The following is a 21,178-nucleotide window of genomic DNA, read 5'->3' as shown; positions in this document are numbered from 1 at the left end:
TACTGTAATTAATGTCAGCCATTAAAAGACTGCTTTTTTTTTTTATAGTAAGGAGACCAATCTGAGTTAAAAGCTATTGATGTGTACTACAGAGATTAGAGACTCAAGCTTGGGACCTTGGCTTCAAAGCTCTTTGCATTGCTAGCCCAGAACAAGTATAAAAATAAGGAATTCTGAAACTCTTATACAGTGTGCTTGTTCTGAGTCTGTGACTCAAAAGTACTGGTCAAGTACATCCAGGCCTCTTCTTTAGGGGAGTCAAGCAATAACAACCTCTGTGCTTCCCTCATTAGAGAGTTAAAGCTGTAGTTAAAGCGGAGCTCCACCCTAAAGTGGAACTCACGCTGATCGGCACCCGCCCCCCCTCCGGTGTCACATTTGACACCTTTCAGGGGGGAGGGGGGTGCAGATACCTGTCTAAAGACAGGTATTTGCACCCACTTCCGGCCACACGCTACGGGCAAAAGAAGGGTTTTTCTGACTTCCTGTCTGTCGCCCGTTGTGTGCTGGGAACACTCGGCTCCCAGCACACAGCGTGTGAGCCAATCGGCGGGCGCAGCACGACTCACGCATGCGCCGTAGGGAACCGGGTAGTGAAGCCGGAGCGCTTCACTTCCTGGTTCCCTCACTAAGGATGGCGGGGGGAGCAGCAGAGAGACGAGTGATCGTTCATCCTCTGCTGCGGACGGCGCTGGACTCCAGGACAGGTAAGTGTCCTAATATTAAAAGTCAGCAGTTGCAGTATTTTTAGCTGCTGGCTTTTAATATTTTTTTATACTGGCACATCCGCTTTAACTCCGTTATATAATTTTCTTTTTTGGGGCCCCCAGGTGGGTTATGCCATAATGTACTAGTATGCACAGTATATTAGTACATTATGGCAAACTTGCCTGTCAAATGGTGCCCTCCAGTGCTGCGATCCTGTGGGCCTCAGCGGATCCATCTTCGCCCGGTTTTCCTTCTGGGTTCTGCGCCTTGGACTGTTTGATGGGCCAGGCCGCGAAAACATCACAATGCCACGGCACAGATCGGGCCAAAAAAGTTTGTTGAGCTGCACATGCTTGGCTCAGTGTACATGATGGCTGACAGACAGGTGAAAGCATTTATGGCAGAAGAGACCAACAGGGTCACAAATACCCTGCATGTCTGCAGATTTTTGAAAAATTGTAATTACTTCCAATTTAAAGTCATACAAAACACACACTGTTTAATCTACATTGTCCCTTCTATTTCTGCATTTGGATGATGGCACTGTTTAAAGTAAAAAACAAACAAAAAAACAGCCTTTGAAATACAGAGTAAAAGTAAGTAAATAATATCAATAAACTGGTTTAAAGCAGATGTCCGCTGAAAAAAAATATTAAAAGTCAGCAGCTCCAAATACTGCAGCTGCTATTAGGACACTTACCTGTCCTGGAGTCCAGCGCCGTCCGCAGCAGAGAACGAGCAATCGCTCGTCACTCTGCTGCCCCCCCCGCCATCCTCGGTGAGGGAACAAGGAAGTGAAGCGCTCCGGCTTCACTACCCGGTTCCCTACGGCGCATTGGCGCGAGTCGCCTGCCGATTGGCTCCCGCTGTATACTGGGAGCCGAGTGTTCCCAGAACACAACGGGGTGACGGGAGGTGACGTCATGCCCGCAATCTGCCGAGACTGTGTGGCCGTAAGTGGGTGCAAATACCTGTCTTTAGACAGGTATCTGCACCCCCCTCCCCCCTGAAAGGTGTCAAATGTGACACCGGAGGTGGGTAGGGTTTCGATCAGCGGGAGTTCCACTTTAGGGTGGAGCTCCGCTTTAAATTGGAATACTAATATATATTGGAAATTACATTTTTATTGTGGAAATCGCATAGTGTGGGCGGATCACAGGCTGTGTCAACAATAATAAGTAATTTTTCTAGGAACAGTGTGCGGTATGCTACGGGAGACCAAAAAGCAGCTATGTGGATTAACACACCAGGAGTGCTGTGAAACAAAGTGCAAGCATTCAAAAACAACCACAGCTAGAAGCGCTGATTGGAACCATCCCATGCATTTAAATTCTTATATGAAGTCAGTAGGATAAAATCACATGTCGATTTATTAAGAACAATAGTTGATTGTCAACAATTAAAATCTCCTTGCATGAATGGAGCGGCTGTACAACTTGATCACCACTATGACAGTACCTAGTAAAGTGCAAGGATATTGACAGGCTGTATGAAGCAATGCTGCTGTGGTAAATACCTCATGGATCCAGTGAGTTGACTGGAAGAAGGGCCACGCCCTGAAACGCATTGTCACGACAACAGCCACCCACGTCCTCTTCTCAGCTTGCGCTCCACCACCCTGTGTTCCAGGCCTCCTTCTGGACCTGGCTTCCCACATGTTCTTAATAAATTGACATATGATTTTATCCTACTGACTTCATCTATAAATCTGTCCACATGGGATGGTTCCGATCAGCGCTTCTAGTTGTGTGTTTTTTTTTTAATGTGTCACACCCCTCCAGCCTGTGTCTTAGAACAAGAGGGAGGTGAAGCCTCCATTGATATACATGTAATATTCCATCCCCATTGTGTTTAGCTGGTTAGTGAGCATGGAGAGGGGAGGGAGTGGGCTATCATTTACCACGGTGTATACACCCACATGTGTGACTCTATAGTCACATGGGCTGCTCAGATGTGATAAGGAAGAAATGCTCAGCATAGAAACTCACTAAAAACTATGCATGTGCAGAGTTTCTACCACAGCTGCAAAATCCCTAGCTGAATTGGGGACATGAGATAGGAGATAGAGAGCAGCAGGATCACCAAGGTTTTTTGCACAATACAGAAAATTACAATGCATCCGGAAAGTATTCACTTTTTCCACTTTTTGTTTTGTTACAACCCAATATTCTAAAATAGATTAAATTCATTATTTTCCTAAAAATTCTACGAACAATAACCCATAATGACAACGTGAAAGAAGTTTGTTTGAAATCTTTGCAAATTTAGTAAAAATAAAAACAAAAATCACATGTACATGAGTATTCACAGCATTTTCCATGACACGCAAAATTTAACTCAAGTGCATCCTGTTTCCACTGATCATTCTTGAGATGTTTCTACAACTTGGAGTTTACCTGTGGTAAATTCAGTTGATTGGACATGGTTTGGAAAGGCACACACCTGTCTATGTAAGGACCCACAGTTAACCGTGCATGTCAGAGCACAAATCAAGCCATGAAGTCCAATGAATTGTCTGTAGACCTTTGAGACATGATTAAATTGAAGCACAGATCTGGGGAAGGCTGCAGGAAAAATTCTGCACCATTGAAGGTCCCAATGAGCACAGTAGCCTCCGTCATCCATAAATAGATGAAGTTTAGAACCACCCGGACTCTTCCTAGACTGGGCCTCCTGGTCAAACTGAGCAATCGAGGATAAAAAGCCTTAGTCACAGGGGTGACCAAGAACCCGATGGGTGTGCCAAGCTTGTAGCAACATACTCAAAAAGACTTGAGGCTGTAATTGGTGCCAAGGGTGCTTCAACAAAGTATTGAGCAAAGGCAACGTTTTTTATTTTTTAGAAATTTGCAAAGATTTCAAACAAACTTTGTTCACATTGTCATTATGGGGTGTTGTTTGTACAATTTTGAGGAAAATAATGTTTTTTTTTTTCCATTTTGGAATAAGGCTGTAACATAACAAAATGTGTAAAAAATGAAGTGCTGTGAATACTTTTTGGATGCACTGTAATCTTGTAGTGACTGAGTATGAACAGCATGTAATACAGGATTTATTGATCGGATTTTATGATGTGGGTTTAGTGACACTTTAACTTTAAAGCAGAAGTAAACCCATAATGTAACAAATCAAAAAGTTTGAGACAAGGTAATACAGATTTTTTAAAAAAAATTCATATGTTAAAAAATAAGTAAAACATACATTTTCTGAGCTGCTGCTTCTTGTAGTGGTGTGTGGTGGCAATCTTGTCACTTCTGGGTACATCAATCGATTTGTATCTGCAACATGCACCTGCACTGAAGCCAAGAGGGAGTACGCACGGATGGGGTGACAACACCATCACCACATTGTAGTCCAGTGATTGAGTGTTCTTAACTTTAAAAAGAAAGTGCTAGGACGGATAGGTTAAATTGGTAAAAAATAATTCTAGCAAATGAAAAATGATAACTCGGGAAGCAATAAACGTTAGTGGGTGCATGTGCAGCAACATCTTAAAACATTTTTTTTTTTTTAAGTTTACGCATAATTAAAATCCATACTACAAATATTCACTTTAAACACTCAAAGCAGCTCTATGTTATAATATCCTGATTGACTGTATGGTAAGATGCCCTGCTGTAGGAATAAATAATTTAATCTTTGCCTGTGGACACTATGGACAGGGAAAGTAAGGGGTATCAAGATACATTCACAGGTTCTTTTAAAAGCAATAAACATTATTAAAGTAAAGACAAAGGGATATGACATGACAAAATAGGTAAGTGTTGCTAGATTGCCACAGTGTAAGGGTTCGTTGCTTTAAAACATGGCGTTTGACATGCTTTTTTGAAGCACTCTGAATGGCAATCAAAGCAGCCTGTAACTAAATAAATTGGTCATCTTACAGTCTTGTTCACAGTGTTCTTTGGCTTTACTTTGATTCGCAGCACCTCAAAAATGATACCCCCTGTGGCTTTCATCTTGCTTCAACGCTTCTCCAAAGCCTGCATACAAGTCATGAGCGCTCCTTGACCACACTTGCAGCAGTACAAAAGCTTTTATTCAGTGTTGGCTTTGCTATTAAATTATCAATTCCCCTTTTGACACACAGGGCATTTGCCAAGCTTCAAAAAGGCATCACAAAAGGATCAAAAACACTTCAGAAAAGCATGTTGAAGCAGTAGGCGCTTTTATGTGTGTTACATTTGAAGTGTGAGCCCTTAAGATAAAATGTTTGCTACAGGACTTCTATATCTTTTCTATAAATTATCCATTTTACCACTCTAAAAAAGGCAAAATAAGTTGTCGGAAAGTACCTGCCGCAAGCTAATAAAAATCTATAGTCATATGCTACTGTATTCCTGGTGTGCTTTTTTTTTTTTAATAACTAAAAATGAACAGCTGCAGAGTCAATCCACTACAGGATCATCAGTACTATAGACGGCGTGTGAAATACTTATCTTTATTTGCTTTAAATCACATGAAGTGTAATTGATTTTCACAGATACTTATCTAAGAAAACAAATATGAAAACATCTGATTAATGATAAGAAAAATGTGACAATAAAATGCAAATGTGTGTTCTCACATAAAGCCAAATCAACTTTAGTAAATCAGGCTTGCAGTGACATAGGAGGAATAAAGAAATTCATTTTATCTCCTGCGCTATCAATGTAGAGAGAAGGAAAATGGGAGGAAATGTAAAAAATCTGAGACATTAGTTCTGCACTTTTTTAAGATGCACTTGGGCAGATATAAAAGGCAGAAATAAGTATGACCCTGTATTTAATAATACATTGTTAAATTAATTAGTTTGAATGCAAGCAGTGCACTCCCCAGTACTACAGGTCTATGATTGTAGGAGGATCAAGACCTGAAAACAATCAGTGCTCATGCAACAGCAGTGCTCATGTGCTAGCGTTCTGATAGGAGCAGAGTGACAGAAGGATCATCAGTGTGCGTATTCTCCTTTCACTGTCCAGTCACAGGCTGGACACACAAAAATTATCCATACCACAAGTATGTATGAAAAAATCAAATAATCTATCAGAACAACATACAATAATAAAGCAACTCCCAAAAACACACCCTCAAGTTGAAAACACTCAAAGCCCCAAATAAATATCCATAAATCAGTCCCTGTATCCTGGGGTCAACTGAAGGGAACTCAAACTGAGTCCCAATTTTTACCAGCTTGGGTCCGTGAATAACATATTCATGTCTAAGCAGCTTCATCAGGATCAGCAACACCATGGGTTAGAGCGGGGACCTGTATATGGTCTCCCCAAGTGTGGGTTCGGCAAAAATGACTGCCAAATGCAAGTGGCGTGACCGAACGTGACAATTTGACATGACATGGTAGAGTTGTCCACAAATCAGTATCCAGGAATGGAGCATCTATCTGCTGCTGGTTAGGGGACAGTGAAGTGAGTAGGGCACCAAAAAAATGATGCCCCAAAAGCATGCAAAAATAAGCCTACAAATGGTAAGTAAATAGGATAAAAGCCAGAAGTGACAAATCTACCAAAAATGGGAAGTCAAGCAAAAAGAGGTAGGAGAGTAGGGATGGGGAAAGGAACAGTGTTTGGGGGTGGGTGTCAGGAGCAGTGGTTAGGGGTGGGGATGGGGTCAGGTATACTGGCTGGAAGTGGGGTACAGGATGGGCGAGTAGGCACTGTGGTTAGAGGAGGGGGTCTAAATGGGTTAAGGCCTGTTGGGTAGGGTTAGTGGTGGAGATGGGATCAGAATGCAGTTTTTAGAAGAGGGGTCAGCCGTAGTGGATAGAAGAAACCAAGGGAAAGACAGGAAGCGCCACCTGAGTGTAGTATTAATGTAAAACTGTTTAATAGAGATACAAACCACTCACAAGATATCAGTTTAAAATGTGCTGATCTGATGGCAGAAGCACCACTGTAGTCTCTCCTGATGTTCATGCACTGTATCCACGGGCTTGCAAGTAAAAAAAAAAAAATATATATATATATATATATATATATATATTATAGACTTTATTAGGGTTGGATGGTATCCACCTTTAATGTGCCATGTTATTAATCTGGAGCGTCTCAATGGGCCATGCCACAAATTTACCCTCTTTGTCAGCTTCTTTAGTTAGGAAGTCTGCCCTCCTCGAGAGGTTGTATAGTGCCTTTGTCTCTTCTTGAGTTAGGTTCCCTCTCATCATATTTCTAGTAGGTATGCTTTTTACTTCTGAAGAAACAAGATCATGAAACAATTTTACTGCAGGTCATACATTCAGTTAAGTTATAGTGGCATGAGGATATTTGAATATCTGGGACCTTTGTAGCTTTCTATTCATCTCTCCTGTCATAAAGAAATAAATCCTGAAAGACTTGGCTGCCTATATCATCCATGGTTGATGCCAGCTGTTCTAACCTACAACTTTCTGCATATTTCAATTTTCTACTAAAAAATGAACATGAATTTAACCAAACTGTTGAAAAAGAAAGCCCCTTATGTAAGGCCCTCAATCTCAGACAATGATAAATTAAAGTGCTTGATAAATTAATATTCAAGTGTGCATCTTTTTGCTGCTCAGTCTTCCTCTGTATATTTGTTTTGTAAAGCTTGTGTGAAGTGTTTTGTCCTTCTCAACTCTGAGCCTTGTTTTTCGCCACCTCGCTGGTTCCTTTACTATTTATTTGTCGCTTTCGGATAATAAAAGCTCACTCTCCATTTCTATGCCAAGCATTAGCCCCTTACCATCAGACTTACCTTGTCATACACCAACTCTCCTTTATTTGCCTTTGTGTTTCCACCTATGTATCAGCTCTAGTCGCTGAATGTGTTTTACCCTGGTTCTCCTCCTTCTTGGAAAACCGATCACAAATAGTGAAACTGGGGTCCTTCACTTCTGAAAAACGTACGGTGTCATGCGGAGTCCCTCAGGGATCTCCCTTATCGCCCGTACTATTCAATATCTATCTTCGCCCTCTCTTTGAAATCATCAGTAACCAGAAGTTACTTTACCACTCCTATGCAGACGACACACAACTGTATTTCCGCATCTGCAACAAAAAGGATCATTCTCTTGGACTAGAGAAATGCCTCACTCTAATAGATAACTGGATGACAAACAGTTATCTTAAACTCAATGGTTCGAAAACAGAACTTCTCCTGTTTCGCGCTAACCGGAAAAATCACCCCGCGTCAACATGGACTCCACCACCCATTCTGGGTAAAACTATCACCCCTAGCACCAAAGTCAAAAGTCTCGGAGTCATTTTCGATACCTACATGACAATGGATGCACAAATAGGGTCAGTAGACAGCGGATCGCACCATCTGCTGCGCCTACTACGCAGACTCACGCCCTTTATCCCGAAAGAGGACATTGCAGTCGTGGTGGGAACAATCATCAATTCCAGACTCGACTACACAAATGCCCTCTATCTAGGACTCCCCAAATACCAAATCACTCGTCTGCAAGTCGTTCAAAATACGGCCGCTCGACTAGTGACTGGGAAAAAAACATGGGAATCAATCTCACCTTCACTGAGATCCCTTCATTGGTTGCCAGTAAAAGACAGAATCACTTTCAAGGCGCTCTGCCTAATACATAAGTGTATTCAAGGCAACGCCTCCCAATATCTATGCGAAAAAATAAAAGCCCATAACCCCATTCGCATTCTGCGATCCACCAATCAAAACCTCCTCCAGATACCCAAGGCCAGATACAAGTCCAAAGGAGATCGAAGATTTGCAGTCCAGGGACCTCGTCTGTGGAATGCACTACCAACCACCATCCGACTGGAGTCGGACCACTTGGCCTTCAGGAGAAAGATTAAAACCCATCTCTTCTGAGGTCAAGGGGTTCCTTACCCATGAAATGGATATAGCGCCCAGAGGCGATACAGTTCGCATGTGTTGCGCTTTACAAGTCTCTCTCTCTCTCTCTCTCTCTCTCTGTCCCTCTCTCCAGTTTGACTCTCTTGCCATTAATAATATGAGACTCCAGTTTTTGCAACTCTTCAGTCATCTCACATATATAATTTTTAATAAATGTAAGAAGAAATCTATGATCCAAAAAAATAATTCAGATTTCTGAACATTTTCTTAGACCCAGCTCTTTTCTGTTTAAATTACTTCCCAGGCCAGAAAAATCTGTATTCTAATGCCTCTAGAGAAAATCTGCTCTTTCAAATACAGTTCTAAACTCTATATTTCACCGTACTTAAGAAAATTGAGTGTGTTTATCTTGCAATTCACTATAAATCTCTTTAAATGAGGAGTAGAGTTAACTTGAAATATCGTATGCAATTTGTCCTGCCAGTTGGATTCTAAATTATGTAAAAAAGGCTTCCATGTTTCCAGTAGGCAAAAAATAAAAACAGGCCCATATAATACCGTACAAGCAGTGCAATTGTATACCACATTATGCTATCTGTCTTGTACAAGCAAAAAATATATATATCAAAAGATATTTTGTAAATAATGCCAAGTTATATCAATTCCAGTGTGCAGATATGGTCATTGGGTCAAACATTTTGGCGAGAAAAATTGTCACGCTTACCCCTAACACAGGTGGTCAGGCACTATAGCTGGCTTCTGTGTTATTCACCTATAGCAGCCCCCGTTCCCATAAGGCAAGCCAGGCCTACCGATACTCGGTTACCTCCAGGACTTATACACAATGCTATAGTGCCTGGCTTCCATGGTGGGGCAGGCGCAAACTAAGTACAACAGACAGGTACTTGCGGTTGGCAGACAAGCAGAGTTGTTCAATGACAGTCCAGACACAAGGCAGACAAGGTTCAGAATAGTCAGGGTCAAATCCGTAGTCAATAGGCAAGCAGAGTTCAGACAGTAGTCAGAGATCGTCAACGAGGGAATCCAAACTAGCAGGCAGGGCAGACAGATGGAGAGCTTGGAGCACGTGTTATAAATGCAATATCACAAGACTTCAGGCTTGGCTGGCTTAAATCAGGTTTGGTCTCCACCCAGTGATAATATACACAACATGCATGCAATAGAGTACCCCCAAAAAGACAATTATCTGCAACACGAAAGTTTATGTAAGTAACAGACCACAGTACAATAGTAAAGCAACCTCAAGAAAAAACAGCAACTGACTAAAAACGTTTCTCTTTACACACTGATTTAACTTTGGGGAATTCATTCTCACGTCCCTGACTGAATGTTATGTGCCACTCAAACACACACGCACGAGACAGGCCCTTATTCCCATAAGCTGTAGTAAGCATTTGAAAACATTATGTTGGTGTTTTGTGCAATTTTACAAAAAATTTCAAATTTACACGTTGTTCAACTTTTATACGTAGCATTTTTTCGGCACACTACAGAAAACACAACCAAACTAAATGACGACTCACAATCAACTGAACGTCATAGAGTGTTGGTGCTTGTCATGCAGGTTCAAACATGTTCAAGGTTACCACGCATGCAATTATAACCGGTTCTGATTGCTTTGTTTACTGGGTGGGATCACAGTCTCGTTATTTAATAGACACACCTTGTATATATGTATGAGCAGCATAATTGAAATATGTGTTTGTAAACATGCCCTCAAATTGCCAAAGAATAAGTGTACAAATACAGGAGAAATGAGAAGGGAGGATATGATGGATAAGTATGTGTGCTAAACCTGTGAGTGAAAAGGAGAGATGGTGTATCCCTGGATCAATGCAAAATGGTAAACGATATAATATGGACTGGTGACCAAATGTTCTACATGTGTTGCTGTATAAGCAACTTCATCAGGTGCACCAAAAATCAAAATAAATACAGAAAGGATATGTTATTAGATGCTTGTGGTAAAGGAAAACTCCAGGCAAAATACAAAATTCAACAATAAATATGTAAAGTTAAAAAAAAAAAAGTTTTATATGCGCCTTCTTCATTTGGATGCATTGCTTCATTGGGCTTTTGGAACAAGACTGCTTCTGCAGGCTCTTTACAGCACAGTAGCCATTACTAACATGCAGTTTATTTCATTTCTGAATGTTTCACCCTTTGCCTAGCCATTTTTTCGCACTTGCTTTGTAGGGATTTGTAAAACTTTTCTTAGCTGTAAGTGCTGTAGTTAAAATATGAACTCCACAGACAAACCTGGCTTATATATATATATATATATATATATATATATATATATATATATATATATATATATATATATATATATATATATATATACATACATACACACACAGGGCTCACTAGCTACTAGCCAGGCCTCAAGAGTTACTCGCCACCAGTTGCCCCACCTAATTCATACACTGCCCTGCGCCTAATTGCACCCGTAAACACGCCCTCGTAGATTATCTCATGACAATGTTTTATGCAGAATCAAGTTACAAAATTAAATATTACCAACAACAACTTTAACAAAATGGGACAGGGCACTGGGGGCAGACCAGAGGGACAGGGCACTGGGGGCAGACCAGAGGGACAGGGCACTGGGGGCAGACCAGAGGGACAGGGCACTAGAACTGGGTCTCTTCCCCATTCTCTTGCTGTCTCCTCTGCAACTCCCATCCATCCTCTCTCTCCCTCTCCTATTCATCTCATCATCAGGAGCCTGTGTGTGCGGCTCCACGCTTGCATGTCCCCACTTCCCCCTTTTATTCAGGCTGGCGGAGAGGAGCTGCAGCACAGCGGGAGGGAGTACAATCCAGCGCTGAGATCCACACAACTGCACAGCCATTGACACCATAGCACAGCGCACACTGACAGCGCACAGCACACACACATTGAGATCAGTCTGCTCACAGTGCTCAGGCTAAACTGTTGGACACTTACATAAAGCACAAGGAGAAGAAAACTGCACAAACTAGAAGGCTGCCGCTCTCATGTCAGGGCAACTTTCAGTGAGCGCTGCACCGGAGTGGTAATTTTTGCAATCCTCCACCTCACTCATTACTTTCTGCTCTCCAGCTACATTGGTCGGGGCCCGGGGAGGAGGGCAGGGTCAGAGAGGTCATACTGTTAGGTCCCATGGCTTAATGAGAATTGTAAGGAGAGCACCTGTGTACTGCTCTGCCTGTGCGCGGTTCACCAGACTACTTTTCCCGAGCATGCACCTTTCCTCTTCGGCCGCCAATCTCCTCGGGACTCTAAGTGTAGGCACAGATTGGAGGGAGATCACATGTCATGCAGCCCTGTCATCACTCGCCCCCAGCTTAAATCCACTCGCCAAATGCTAGTAGGCGAGTGGAAATTTTGAGGGCTGCATATATTCTTTTGGGGGATTTTTTCCCTTGTTGGAGTTATACTTTACACCACTGCAATGATTTTATACATTTTGTATTTGTTTAAACTATGTTTATCTAATGTTTTGTTCTTTTTCTTTGGCACACGCTAAATGGTATGATTTGGGTATGTGAGACTCTACTGCTATAATATTTAGTAGTTGTAACTGTGATGTGATGTCAATTTTAGATCATTCCTTTAAGCAGAACTTCCCCTAGCACCCTTTTAGTTTGTATTTTTTTTTTATTTATGCAAACTAAAGGTATAATGAATTCCAAGTAAAATGTATAAGGCATGTTCACAAGTGCCTTGTAATAGATATCTGCATTATTTTTGTATAACTGTCAAAAAAAAAAATGTCAAAGATTTTGAATGGAGCTGTCCAGCTAAGAATAAATGAAACACATTGAAGTTTCTCTATAGCCACATCTTCTTTTCATTTTTTTTGTTAAATGATGGATTGGATAGGGAAGAATTATAACCCCAATCTGGTTTTTATTGATAGCAGTGTCTTACAGTGGAGATTCACCCCTCCCTGTTTGCCTTGCTGACTATTGTCCTTGGGAACGGAAGTAATGGAAAATGCTAAATTTTATAGCTGTCATTGGAATACAAAGGAAGGAGGGAATTCTCCAATAGTACTTTTTACAGTGGAAACTTTCTAAGAGGGTAAACCCCATCACTTTGGAGAGATTTATTTCTTTCTGTTGTGTTTCTGAGACAGGAAATAGACATAGACCGCAAAATATATAGAGTATGGATACACATAAAATTGCATACTGAAACCACATACAATATATGCATTTTAAAATGCAGTTTCAGTATGAAGTTTAAATTGTTCTCTCTAATTGCATACTGAAAAATATAAAATACATTCATAGTTGTGTGTTAATTTAAAAAACCTTTCTAAGGCATTCAGTAGTCAGCTGGCTGGAGAATATTGTTTGAATGATCAAGGCTGCTGCTAATCCAGATAAAGTCATAGCCATGTCTATGTGCCCCATAGGTTTACCTTTATAATTTCAATAAAGACCAATTACACACAGTCATAGATCAGGTGTTTGATTTAAAACCTATAACCATTATTGCCCCTTTTTCTCACTATACAAACCATTTCTGGTTTTGAAATGTTAAGAATGTTAAATGTGTGTGCATTGTTGTTTAGGCTTAGGCACAGAATTACCTTTTTTTTTTAACACGTATTTATACAAGACAGAAATACCATGTTGGGATCTGTGACTTTCTGAAGTGTTACTGCACACTAGTCTGGAAGGAGCTGAATTATATTCAACTTTCTTCCTAACCCCCTCTACCTCCTCCAATATTCACAAACACTGAGTAGAAGCAGAATGGAGGAGAGATACGCTATATGGTCAAACATTTGTGATCATCGTATCCATATGCGTTTGTTGGACATCCCATTGCAAATCAATGGGAATTAGAATGGCCATGGTTTTGAAAAAGTCCCTTTTGTGGCTTTTCTAAAGAGGCTTTTTACAAGTATTTTTAGTGTCTATGGTAATTTGTGCCCATTCAGTCATATGAGCATGTGTGAGGTCATTTACTGATGGCTCTCTGTTGGCATTCCAATTTATCCCAAAAGTGTTTATTATGGTTCAGGTTAGGGCACTGTGCAGGCCAGTTGCATTTCTCTACACCAAACTCCTCTAGCTAGGTCTTTATGAATATGGCTTTTGTGCACATGAGTATGTCCTGTTGCCACAGGGTAGAGAGCTCACAGCTGTCTAAAAGTTCATTGCATGCTGTAGCATTAACAGAACTAAGCCCCATCTTTGACTTCACGTAGGTTTTGAGTGTAATGATATTAGCTTTGATTTCCTTGTCCGATCCAGGATTAACGAGTTCAAATGTAGAATCAGTGTGAATTGTGATGTAATGTCCAGAAAGGCAGCTGCTGATACTGCACAGGTGCCACAATCAGCTGGGTTTAGCACTATAGGCGCATAGTGCCATTGATTGGGATTGGAGAACCAACTGGGTTGTACTCTTTTACTGACATACATATAGAACTGTTTTGTTTGGTTGTGTATGTATCGCAACACCATTGCGCTGTCTGTGTAAAAGTGAAAATACTCTCTTTTTCGTACATCATGGAACACAGAGCTCTTGTTAATTCCTTAGTGGGTTATAGCTTACCATTAGGTGATTGGACACTGGCACACCCTAATTAGAAGAGAAGTTCCCCTCTATAAAACCCCTCCCATATGGAGAATACCTCATTTTTTTGCCAGTGTCTAAGGTGTTGGTCACGGTTAAAGATGTGCTAAGAAGAAAGCTCTACTGAGGGATCCCTCCAGGGGTCAAGGAGCTATACAACCGGATCCATCCAAGAGGGCCACAAAAAACAGCAAAATGGATGGTACCCGGGCCTCGTGGAAAAGCAAGGTTTTGCCTGTAATGTCTCTCTTGTAGGACTGGGCTCTGGGATCCAGCACTTTGGGCACGTATTAAAAAATGTGCAAAGGTTTTCTGGCAGAGTCTTCTACAGGTGCAGTGAAGATGTCTCCTTTAATTAGGAACCCAGAGCCCTGTAGGTTGGCACAACACAGCTCGCCGTGATGGGTGAAGGTTGGATCTGTCTGATCTTCAGTAGTATCCTGCGGCGGGGATAAGGTAAGTGAAGAAAATCCTGAGAAAAATCTTAAGGATTTTCTTCTGTGAGTAGCTGCATGTCTTACCTGATTTCCTCCACTAGAGGGAGTAAAGAGACATACCTGGTGTTTACTTACCATGCTCTCCAGGACGAAAAACTCAGTGTCAGCCAGTCTGTTGATCGCCTCACTTCCTCCGCTTCAGGCTCTGCCACAGTCATGTTGGGGGGGGGGGTTCCTTTTTTGGAGGACCTCTCTTTCTCTCTCTTTCCCCCACCGTCATTCCCATACACGTGCATGCGCGTAGGGGGCACGCTTTTGTAAGCTAGTACGGCGGGGAAGCAGGAGGGGGTGTTGCTGCCGGTGTGTTCATGTGTGGTGTGCATGCTGGCCCCCAGCGTGCAAACCCCAGATGCCAGAGCTCTGTAAAGCAAGAGGGACGCAACAACTTTGGGACACGTAAGCACCTCTCTGTGGAGTGGATTCAGGCATACCCTAAGACACCTACTCGGCATCAGGCTGTGCAAATTTAGCGGCATTTTAATTTATTGCTGGACCAGCTCAGCAGTGAATGCACCTGTGTTTAGTACCTCTGTGAGGACCCCCCAGCCCCCCTAAGCTTGATCTCGTTCTGTGCACAAAAGCTCTCTGCCTTCTCTCCCTCCTCACAGGGCAGATTGATAGCTCCCATTGCTGTGAATCAATTCTTATGACGAGTGAACGGGAGACAAGGCAGAGCCCGACTGTCTGTGTCTATAGACACAGGCAGCGGGGCTTGGGAGCGAGCCCACATGAGTGCCCCCCTAGCAAGCAGTTTGGTAGGTGGGTACTTGGAAGGCAGAAGGAACCAGGCATCTTGGTAGGGTACCCCAGAAGAGGAGAATCAGTGCTGCTCTGTGCAAGGCCATTGCACAGAGCAGGTAAGTATAACATGGTTGATATAAAAAAAAGAACATAAATTAAGGTTTTGAATCATTTTAATGAGGTCCTAAGCACAGATCTGTTTGACAGTGTTGGGCTTCATGTACACGGGACATTTTTACAACCTCTCCTGAACGCTATAACTTGACAGATAGTATACCACGTTTAACCACTTCAATACCAGGCACTTTACGCCCCTTCCTGCCCAAGCCAATTTTCAGCTTTCTGCACTGTCGCAGTTTAAATGACAATTGCGCGGTCATGCTACACTGTACCCAAACCAAATTTTTATAATTTTGTTCCCACAAATAGAGCTTTCTTTTGATGGTATTTGATCGCCTCTGGGGTATTTATTTTTTGCTATACAAATAAAAAAAGACTGAATTTGTTTTTAAAAAATTAAAGTTTTTCTGTTATAAAATTTTGTAAATAAGTAAGTTTACTCCTTCATTGATGGGCAATGATAAGGCGGCACTGGCGGGCACTGATAAGGCAGCACCGATGAGGTGGAGCCAATGAGGTGGCACTGACGGGCACTGATGATGGGCACTGGTAGGCGGCATTGATGGGCACCGGTAGGCGGCATTGATGGGCACCGGTAGGCGGCACTGTTGGGTGGCACTGATATGCAGCACTGATGGGCATTGATAGGCGGCACTGATGGGCACTCATGGGTGGGCACTGATTGGCACAGATAGGCAACACTGATGGGCACTGAAGGGCTGCAATGGTGGGTACTTATGGGTGGCATTGATAGGTGGCACTGCTGGGCACTGATAGGCGGCACTGATGGGCACTAATGGGCATTGATACATGGCACTAATGGACACTGGCATGCGGCACTAATATTCAGCACTGATGGGTATCCCTGTTGTCACTGGCAGGGATTTTGAATGGGCACTGTTTGGCAGCTGCCTGGGCATTGATTGGCAGCTGCCTTGGCACCGATTGGCTTTCCCTGGTGGTCTAGGGGGCATACCTGGTGGTCCAGTGTGGATGCCCATCCCTGGTGGTCCTGGATGGCACGCTGGTGGTCCTGTGCAGTGATCCGAGGGGGGGCTGATCAGCGGCTTTTCCTGTTTACATTGTGATGAGCCGTGATTGGCACACGGCTGATTACGTGGTAAAGAGCCTCTGCCGGAGGCTCTTCACTGAGATCAGTGTATCGTCCAGTCAGGATAACAAAACCACTTCCCGGACGTCAATTCACTATTGACCGGGCAGGAAGTGGTTAAAACATCCGTTTTGCTGCATTTACATGCCGCGTTTGCGTTTACTTTTTTTTTTTTAAAATAGCCAAAAACGAAAAACACCTATAAACAAAACATGTTTGGCGTCTGAACAAATTTCTTTCCTTCAAAGAAAGACCTTTAACCGCAACTGCCTAAAAACGAGTAGAGAGGAGAAAAGCATGGGTGGTGGGGAAGGAAAAAAAGCTACTTTTTTTAGTTTTGGATAGAGGGGAGAGTTGGATTAGAGCACCTGTCAGTCTTTATTGCTGTCTGTGTCCCCATTAGGGAAATTCACCCTCTCTATTCTTCCTGTTTACCATTATCATTGAAAGTAAAAAGTAAAAGAATATTCCACATTTTGGGTTGTCCCCAGAAAAGTAATAGTGGTGAAATCTTCCAATTGAAATACTAGTTCTGGTGACCTGGGGGTCCCCTAGAGATTCCCTTAATTTGCAGGGATTTTCTCTCACTTCCTGTTTGGCTATGGGACAGGAAGTGAGGGTAAATCTCCCCAATAGGACAAAGATGGCAAAAATAAACCTTACAGGGTTTATAACCCTCCCATACTCCAAAATAAAAATAGAACACGTTTTTGCCTGTAGTTCTACTTTAAAGTAATGAAGGTGTGCCAGATAGATAGATTTCCACTTGACCCTCCCTTCTAGATTGTAAGCTCTAACGAGCAGGGCCCTCTGATCCCTCCTGTATTGAATTGTATTGTGACTGTACTGTCTTCCCTGATGTAAAGCGCTGCGCAAACTGTTGGCGCTATATAAATCCTGTATAATAATAATAATAATAAATAATAATAATAATAGTGGTTCAGTGTAATGGAACAGAACATTTTTGAAAAAATATGTTGCCAAGCAAAAAAATAGAATGTGTCCAAGATGGACTTATACAGACTTATATACAGTAAAATAAAATGCATGCAGTGTAGACTTTGTTCTGAAGTTATAAATGCTGCTTACTATAGGCTGCACACAGAGAAGCCAATGTAAAATCGGAAGAAAATAAAAGATGAAAATTAAAACTATCACAGCAGCTAATGTAAGAAGGACAGTTATGCCGCGTACACACGATCAGATTTTCCGTCGGATAAACCTTGGATGGTTTTTCTGATGGAATTCCGCTCAAGCTTGGCTTGCATACACACGATCACACAAAAGTTCTCTGAACTCTCAACCGTCAAGAACGCGGTGACGTACAACACTACAACAAGCCGAGAAAATGAAGTTCAATGCTTCCGAGCATGCGTCAAATTGTTTCCAAGCATGTGTCTGAATTTTGCATGTCGGAATTGCTACAGACGATTGGATTTTCCGATAGGAATTTTTTCCGTCCGAAAATTTGAGAACCAGCTCTCAATCTTTTGTTAGCGGAAATTCCGACAGCAAAAGTCCAATGGAGCATACACACGGTCGGAATTTTCGTTTAAAAGCTCACATCGGACTTTTGCTGTCGGAAATTTCCGATCATGTGTATGGGGCATTGACTAGTCTCTTGACTAGTATGGTTACCAGCCCCACTTTTTATTGTAATTAAGTTGTACTTCATAGTAGGCCCTGATGGCCTGTCTATGGCAAAATGAATGTGCAACTGTCTTCATATAATAATTCTTAATAATGGTTCATGAAATGCAGTCAGAGGTGCCATCGCATATCTCTAATTGTTTTTCTAAATCACCCTGGCAGCCTCTAAAAACCCAGGACACTTGTTTTATGCACATTCCAACTGTGGCTTAGAAAGTCAGTGGTCACCCAACTTCCACAAGCTCCTCCTTGTGTGTTAGTCAAGGTGCGAACCAGTGGACCAGTGCAGAGGGGTATTAGGAGTGAGAGGGAAGGGGGAGGGCATAGCCTTGACTTTTGCCTAAATAGGCAACCTAGGCTTTCTTGGGTGAATATTCTCTGCTATTGAGGAGATCTATCTCATCCATGACATGTGTTGCCACACACCTTCATTGTCACAAATCTCCAACTTTCTCATTTATTCCCAAGGAAGAGATATTACACATTCTTTGTTGCCAGGCTCACCACATGCCACTACCAACTGGAATTCAGTTTGGCATGACGCTTAGCTTTATGACGGTGTTCCCACAATCATTCAAAATGTGCAATGTCTGTTAAACCTAATTTATAATAAAATGTGAAAAATATAAACATATGCGCTAAAAACAACTAATTTATGTGATACCTTACTAAGATCAATCCAATTGTGATAATAATTCAAAACCCTGAATAGGGGATAAGTCGTGTTGCCACAGTGGGGTGAAGCACACAAAATATATATAGATGAGGAAAAAAATTAGTGTATAAAAATTAATAAATGAATACAAAGCTAATTAATTCAGAGCATCAATTAGTACTCAATCTCAGAATACCGTCCCTATAGAGTAGATGGTAAAATATAGGGTTAAACAATGTTGATTAGCAGCAGTGTGAGAGTGTCACTGGATACAACAGCTCTGTGAAACAGGTGCCTTATACTCAGCTTCAAATCACTTCAGTAGCTCCAACGACACAGCCTTGGTCATTAGTGATGGTGCAAAAAACAGGCTTCAGCTCCTCTCCTCAATACACCACAGCAGGTGTGGGACATGTAAGAAAAGGGGAAACACAATAGTGTAATACAGCCAGACACGACAATACCACTGCCAATGCTATGCGCCGATCCACTCACGCTCTCCCCATCTTTGAAACAAGCCACTCGGTAACGAAAAGTGTAGAGGTCCTCACTCGGGAACTTCCGACAGATCTCGTACAGCAGACTCCTCCCCCACGTGTTGCGTCACTTGCCACGTGACTTACTCATGGGTAATGTCCGTTTCAAAGACGGGGAGAGCGTGAGTGGATCGGCGCATAGCATTGGCAGTGGTATTGTCGTGTCTGGCTGTATTACACTATTGTGTTTCCCCTTTTCTTACATGTCCCACACCTGCTGTGGTGTATTGAGGAGAGGAGCTGAAGCCTGTTTTTTGCACCATCACTAATGACCAAGGCTGTGTCGTTGGAGCTACTGAAGTGATTTGAAGCTGAGTATAAGGCACCTGTTTCACAGAGCTGTTGTATCCAGTGACACTCTCACGCTGCTGCTAATCAACATTGTTTAACCCTATATTTTACCATCTACTCTATAGGGACGGTATTCTGAGATTGAGTACTAATTGATGCTCTGAATTAATTAGCTTTGTATTAATTTATTATTTTTATACATTTTTTTACATTTTTATACATTTTTTTCCTCATCTATATATATTTTGTGTGCTTCACCCCACTGTGGCAACACGACTAATCCCCTATTCAGGGTTTTGAATTATTATCACAATTGGATTGATCTTAGTAAGGTATCACATAAATTAGTTGTTTTTAGCGCATATGTTTATATTTTTCACATTTTGTTGTTTGGTTGGTAACCCTTTTCACATACTGCAGCTTTTTACATTTATTTATTAATTGTGTGGTGTATTTTGGATTTAGTAGCGCTGTAGTTTATCAGTTCTAATTTATAATAATCCATCCATGTAAAGCCTACCTCCAGCTCTTTATTGGTGGGATTGTTTAAAATTTAAACAGCTTAGGGTTCAATTGTAGTTTTAGTTAAGAGCAATAGGACATTGATACTATGGGGTTTATTTACTAAAGCTACAGAATGCAAAATCGGGCTCACTGCAAGCTGAGGTTAGACGCTGTTGGTTTAAATGCAGAAGTGATCCTGATTTTGTACTCTCTAACTTTAGTAAATGAACCTCTATATGCATGTGTAACTTTGCCGTACTAAGAAATAAATATACATATCTTTATTATACAGTACAGGAAACACGAATCGATTCATAGACCATAGGTGGTATGCTGTGGTCTATGAACCCCTCTCATGTGTCTCTCTTTACCCAAAGATATGGAATTTACAAGTAAATCAAAATTCCTCCTTTTTTCACGGTTTATAGACCAAGACAGTGATGGCGAACCTTGTCACCCAAGATGTTTTGGAACTACATTTTCCATGATGCTCATGCACTCTGCAGTATAGCTGAGAATCATGGGAAATGTAGTTCCAAAACATCTGGGGTGCCATGGTTCGCCATCACTGGACCAAGACATATATCCCATGGTCTATGAATTGATTCCAGTGTCTGTAATGTACTCCATGATACAGGACTCACAGGTACGTCAAAATTCCTTCTTCTTTTTTAAAGTGGGCAAGTAGTACCGATCTTAGTCAAAACATGCACAGTGTACCACATTGCTAATTTCTTCTGTCTTTAAACATAGTAGTCAATCAGTGTTTTACCCACAGTGTGAAGATGATATGGCTGAGAAGCGGAGGAGCAATGATGTTCTCCTGCGTGCTATTGGAACCTATGAAGAAGTATCTACATTGCCCAACGTGCCTGCGGATCTCATGAAGCTGGCACTGAAAAGACAGGCAAACCGACAGCAGTTCCTTGGTAAGGCACTGTTTACTGGTGTTATGCTTTAACAAGCTATTTTCTTTATT

The 21,178-nt window shown here is 41.8% G+C and overlaps 1 protein-coding gene across 7 annotated transcripts in view; it reads left to right on the top strand.

Moving 5' to 3' along the window:
* ASPH (aspartate beta-hydroxylase) overlaps nt 1-21,178 on the top strand; it is a 253,502-nt gene that overhangs the window by 180,193 nt on the left and 52,131 nt on the right. For all 7 annotated transcript variants that reach the window (XM_040354262.1, XM_040354261.1, XM_040354260.1 and 4 more), the window contains one exon: nt 20,978-21,128. In XM_040354262.1, coding sequence (XP_040210196.1) covers nt 20,978-21,128 — 151 coding nt within the window. The remainder of the gene's footprint in view (nt 1-20,977; nt 21,129-21,178) is intronic.

Source organism: Rana temporaria, chromosome 5 (assembly GCF_905171775.1).
Source record: "Rana temporaria chromosome 5, aRanTem1.1, whole genome shotgun sequence".
Taxonomy (NCBI): domain Eukaryota; kingdom Metazoa; phylum Chordata; class Amphibia; order Anura; family Ranidae; genus Rana; species Rana temporaria.
The sequence above is the reverse complement of the archived record's forward strand: the minus strand, read 5'-3'. Positions and strand labels throughout refer to the sequence as shown.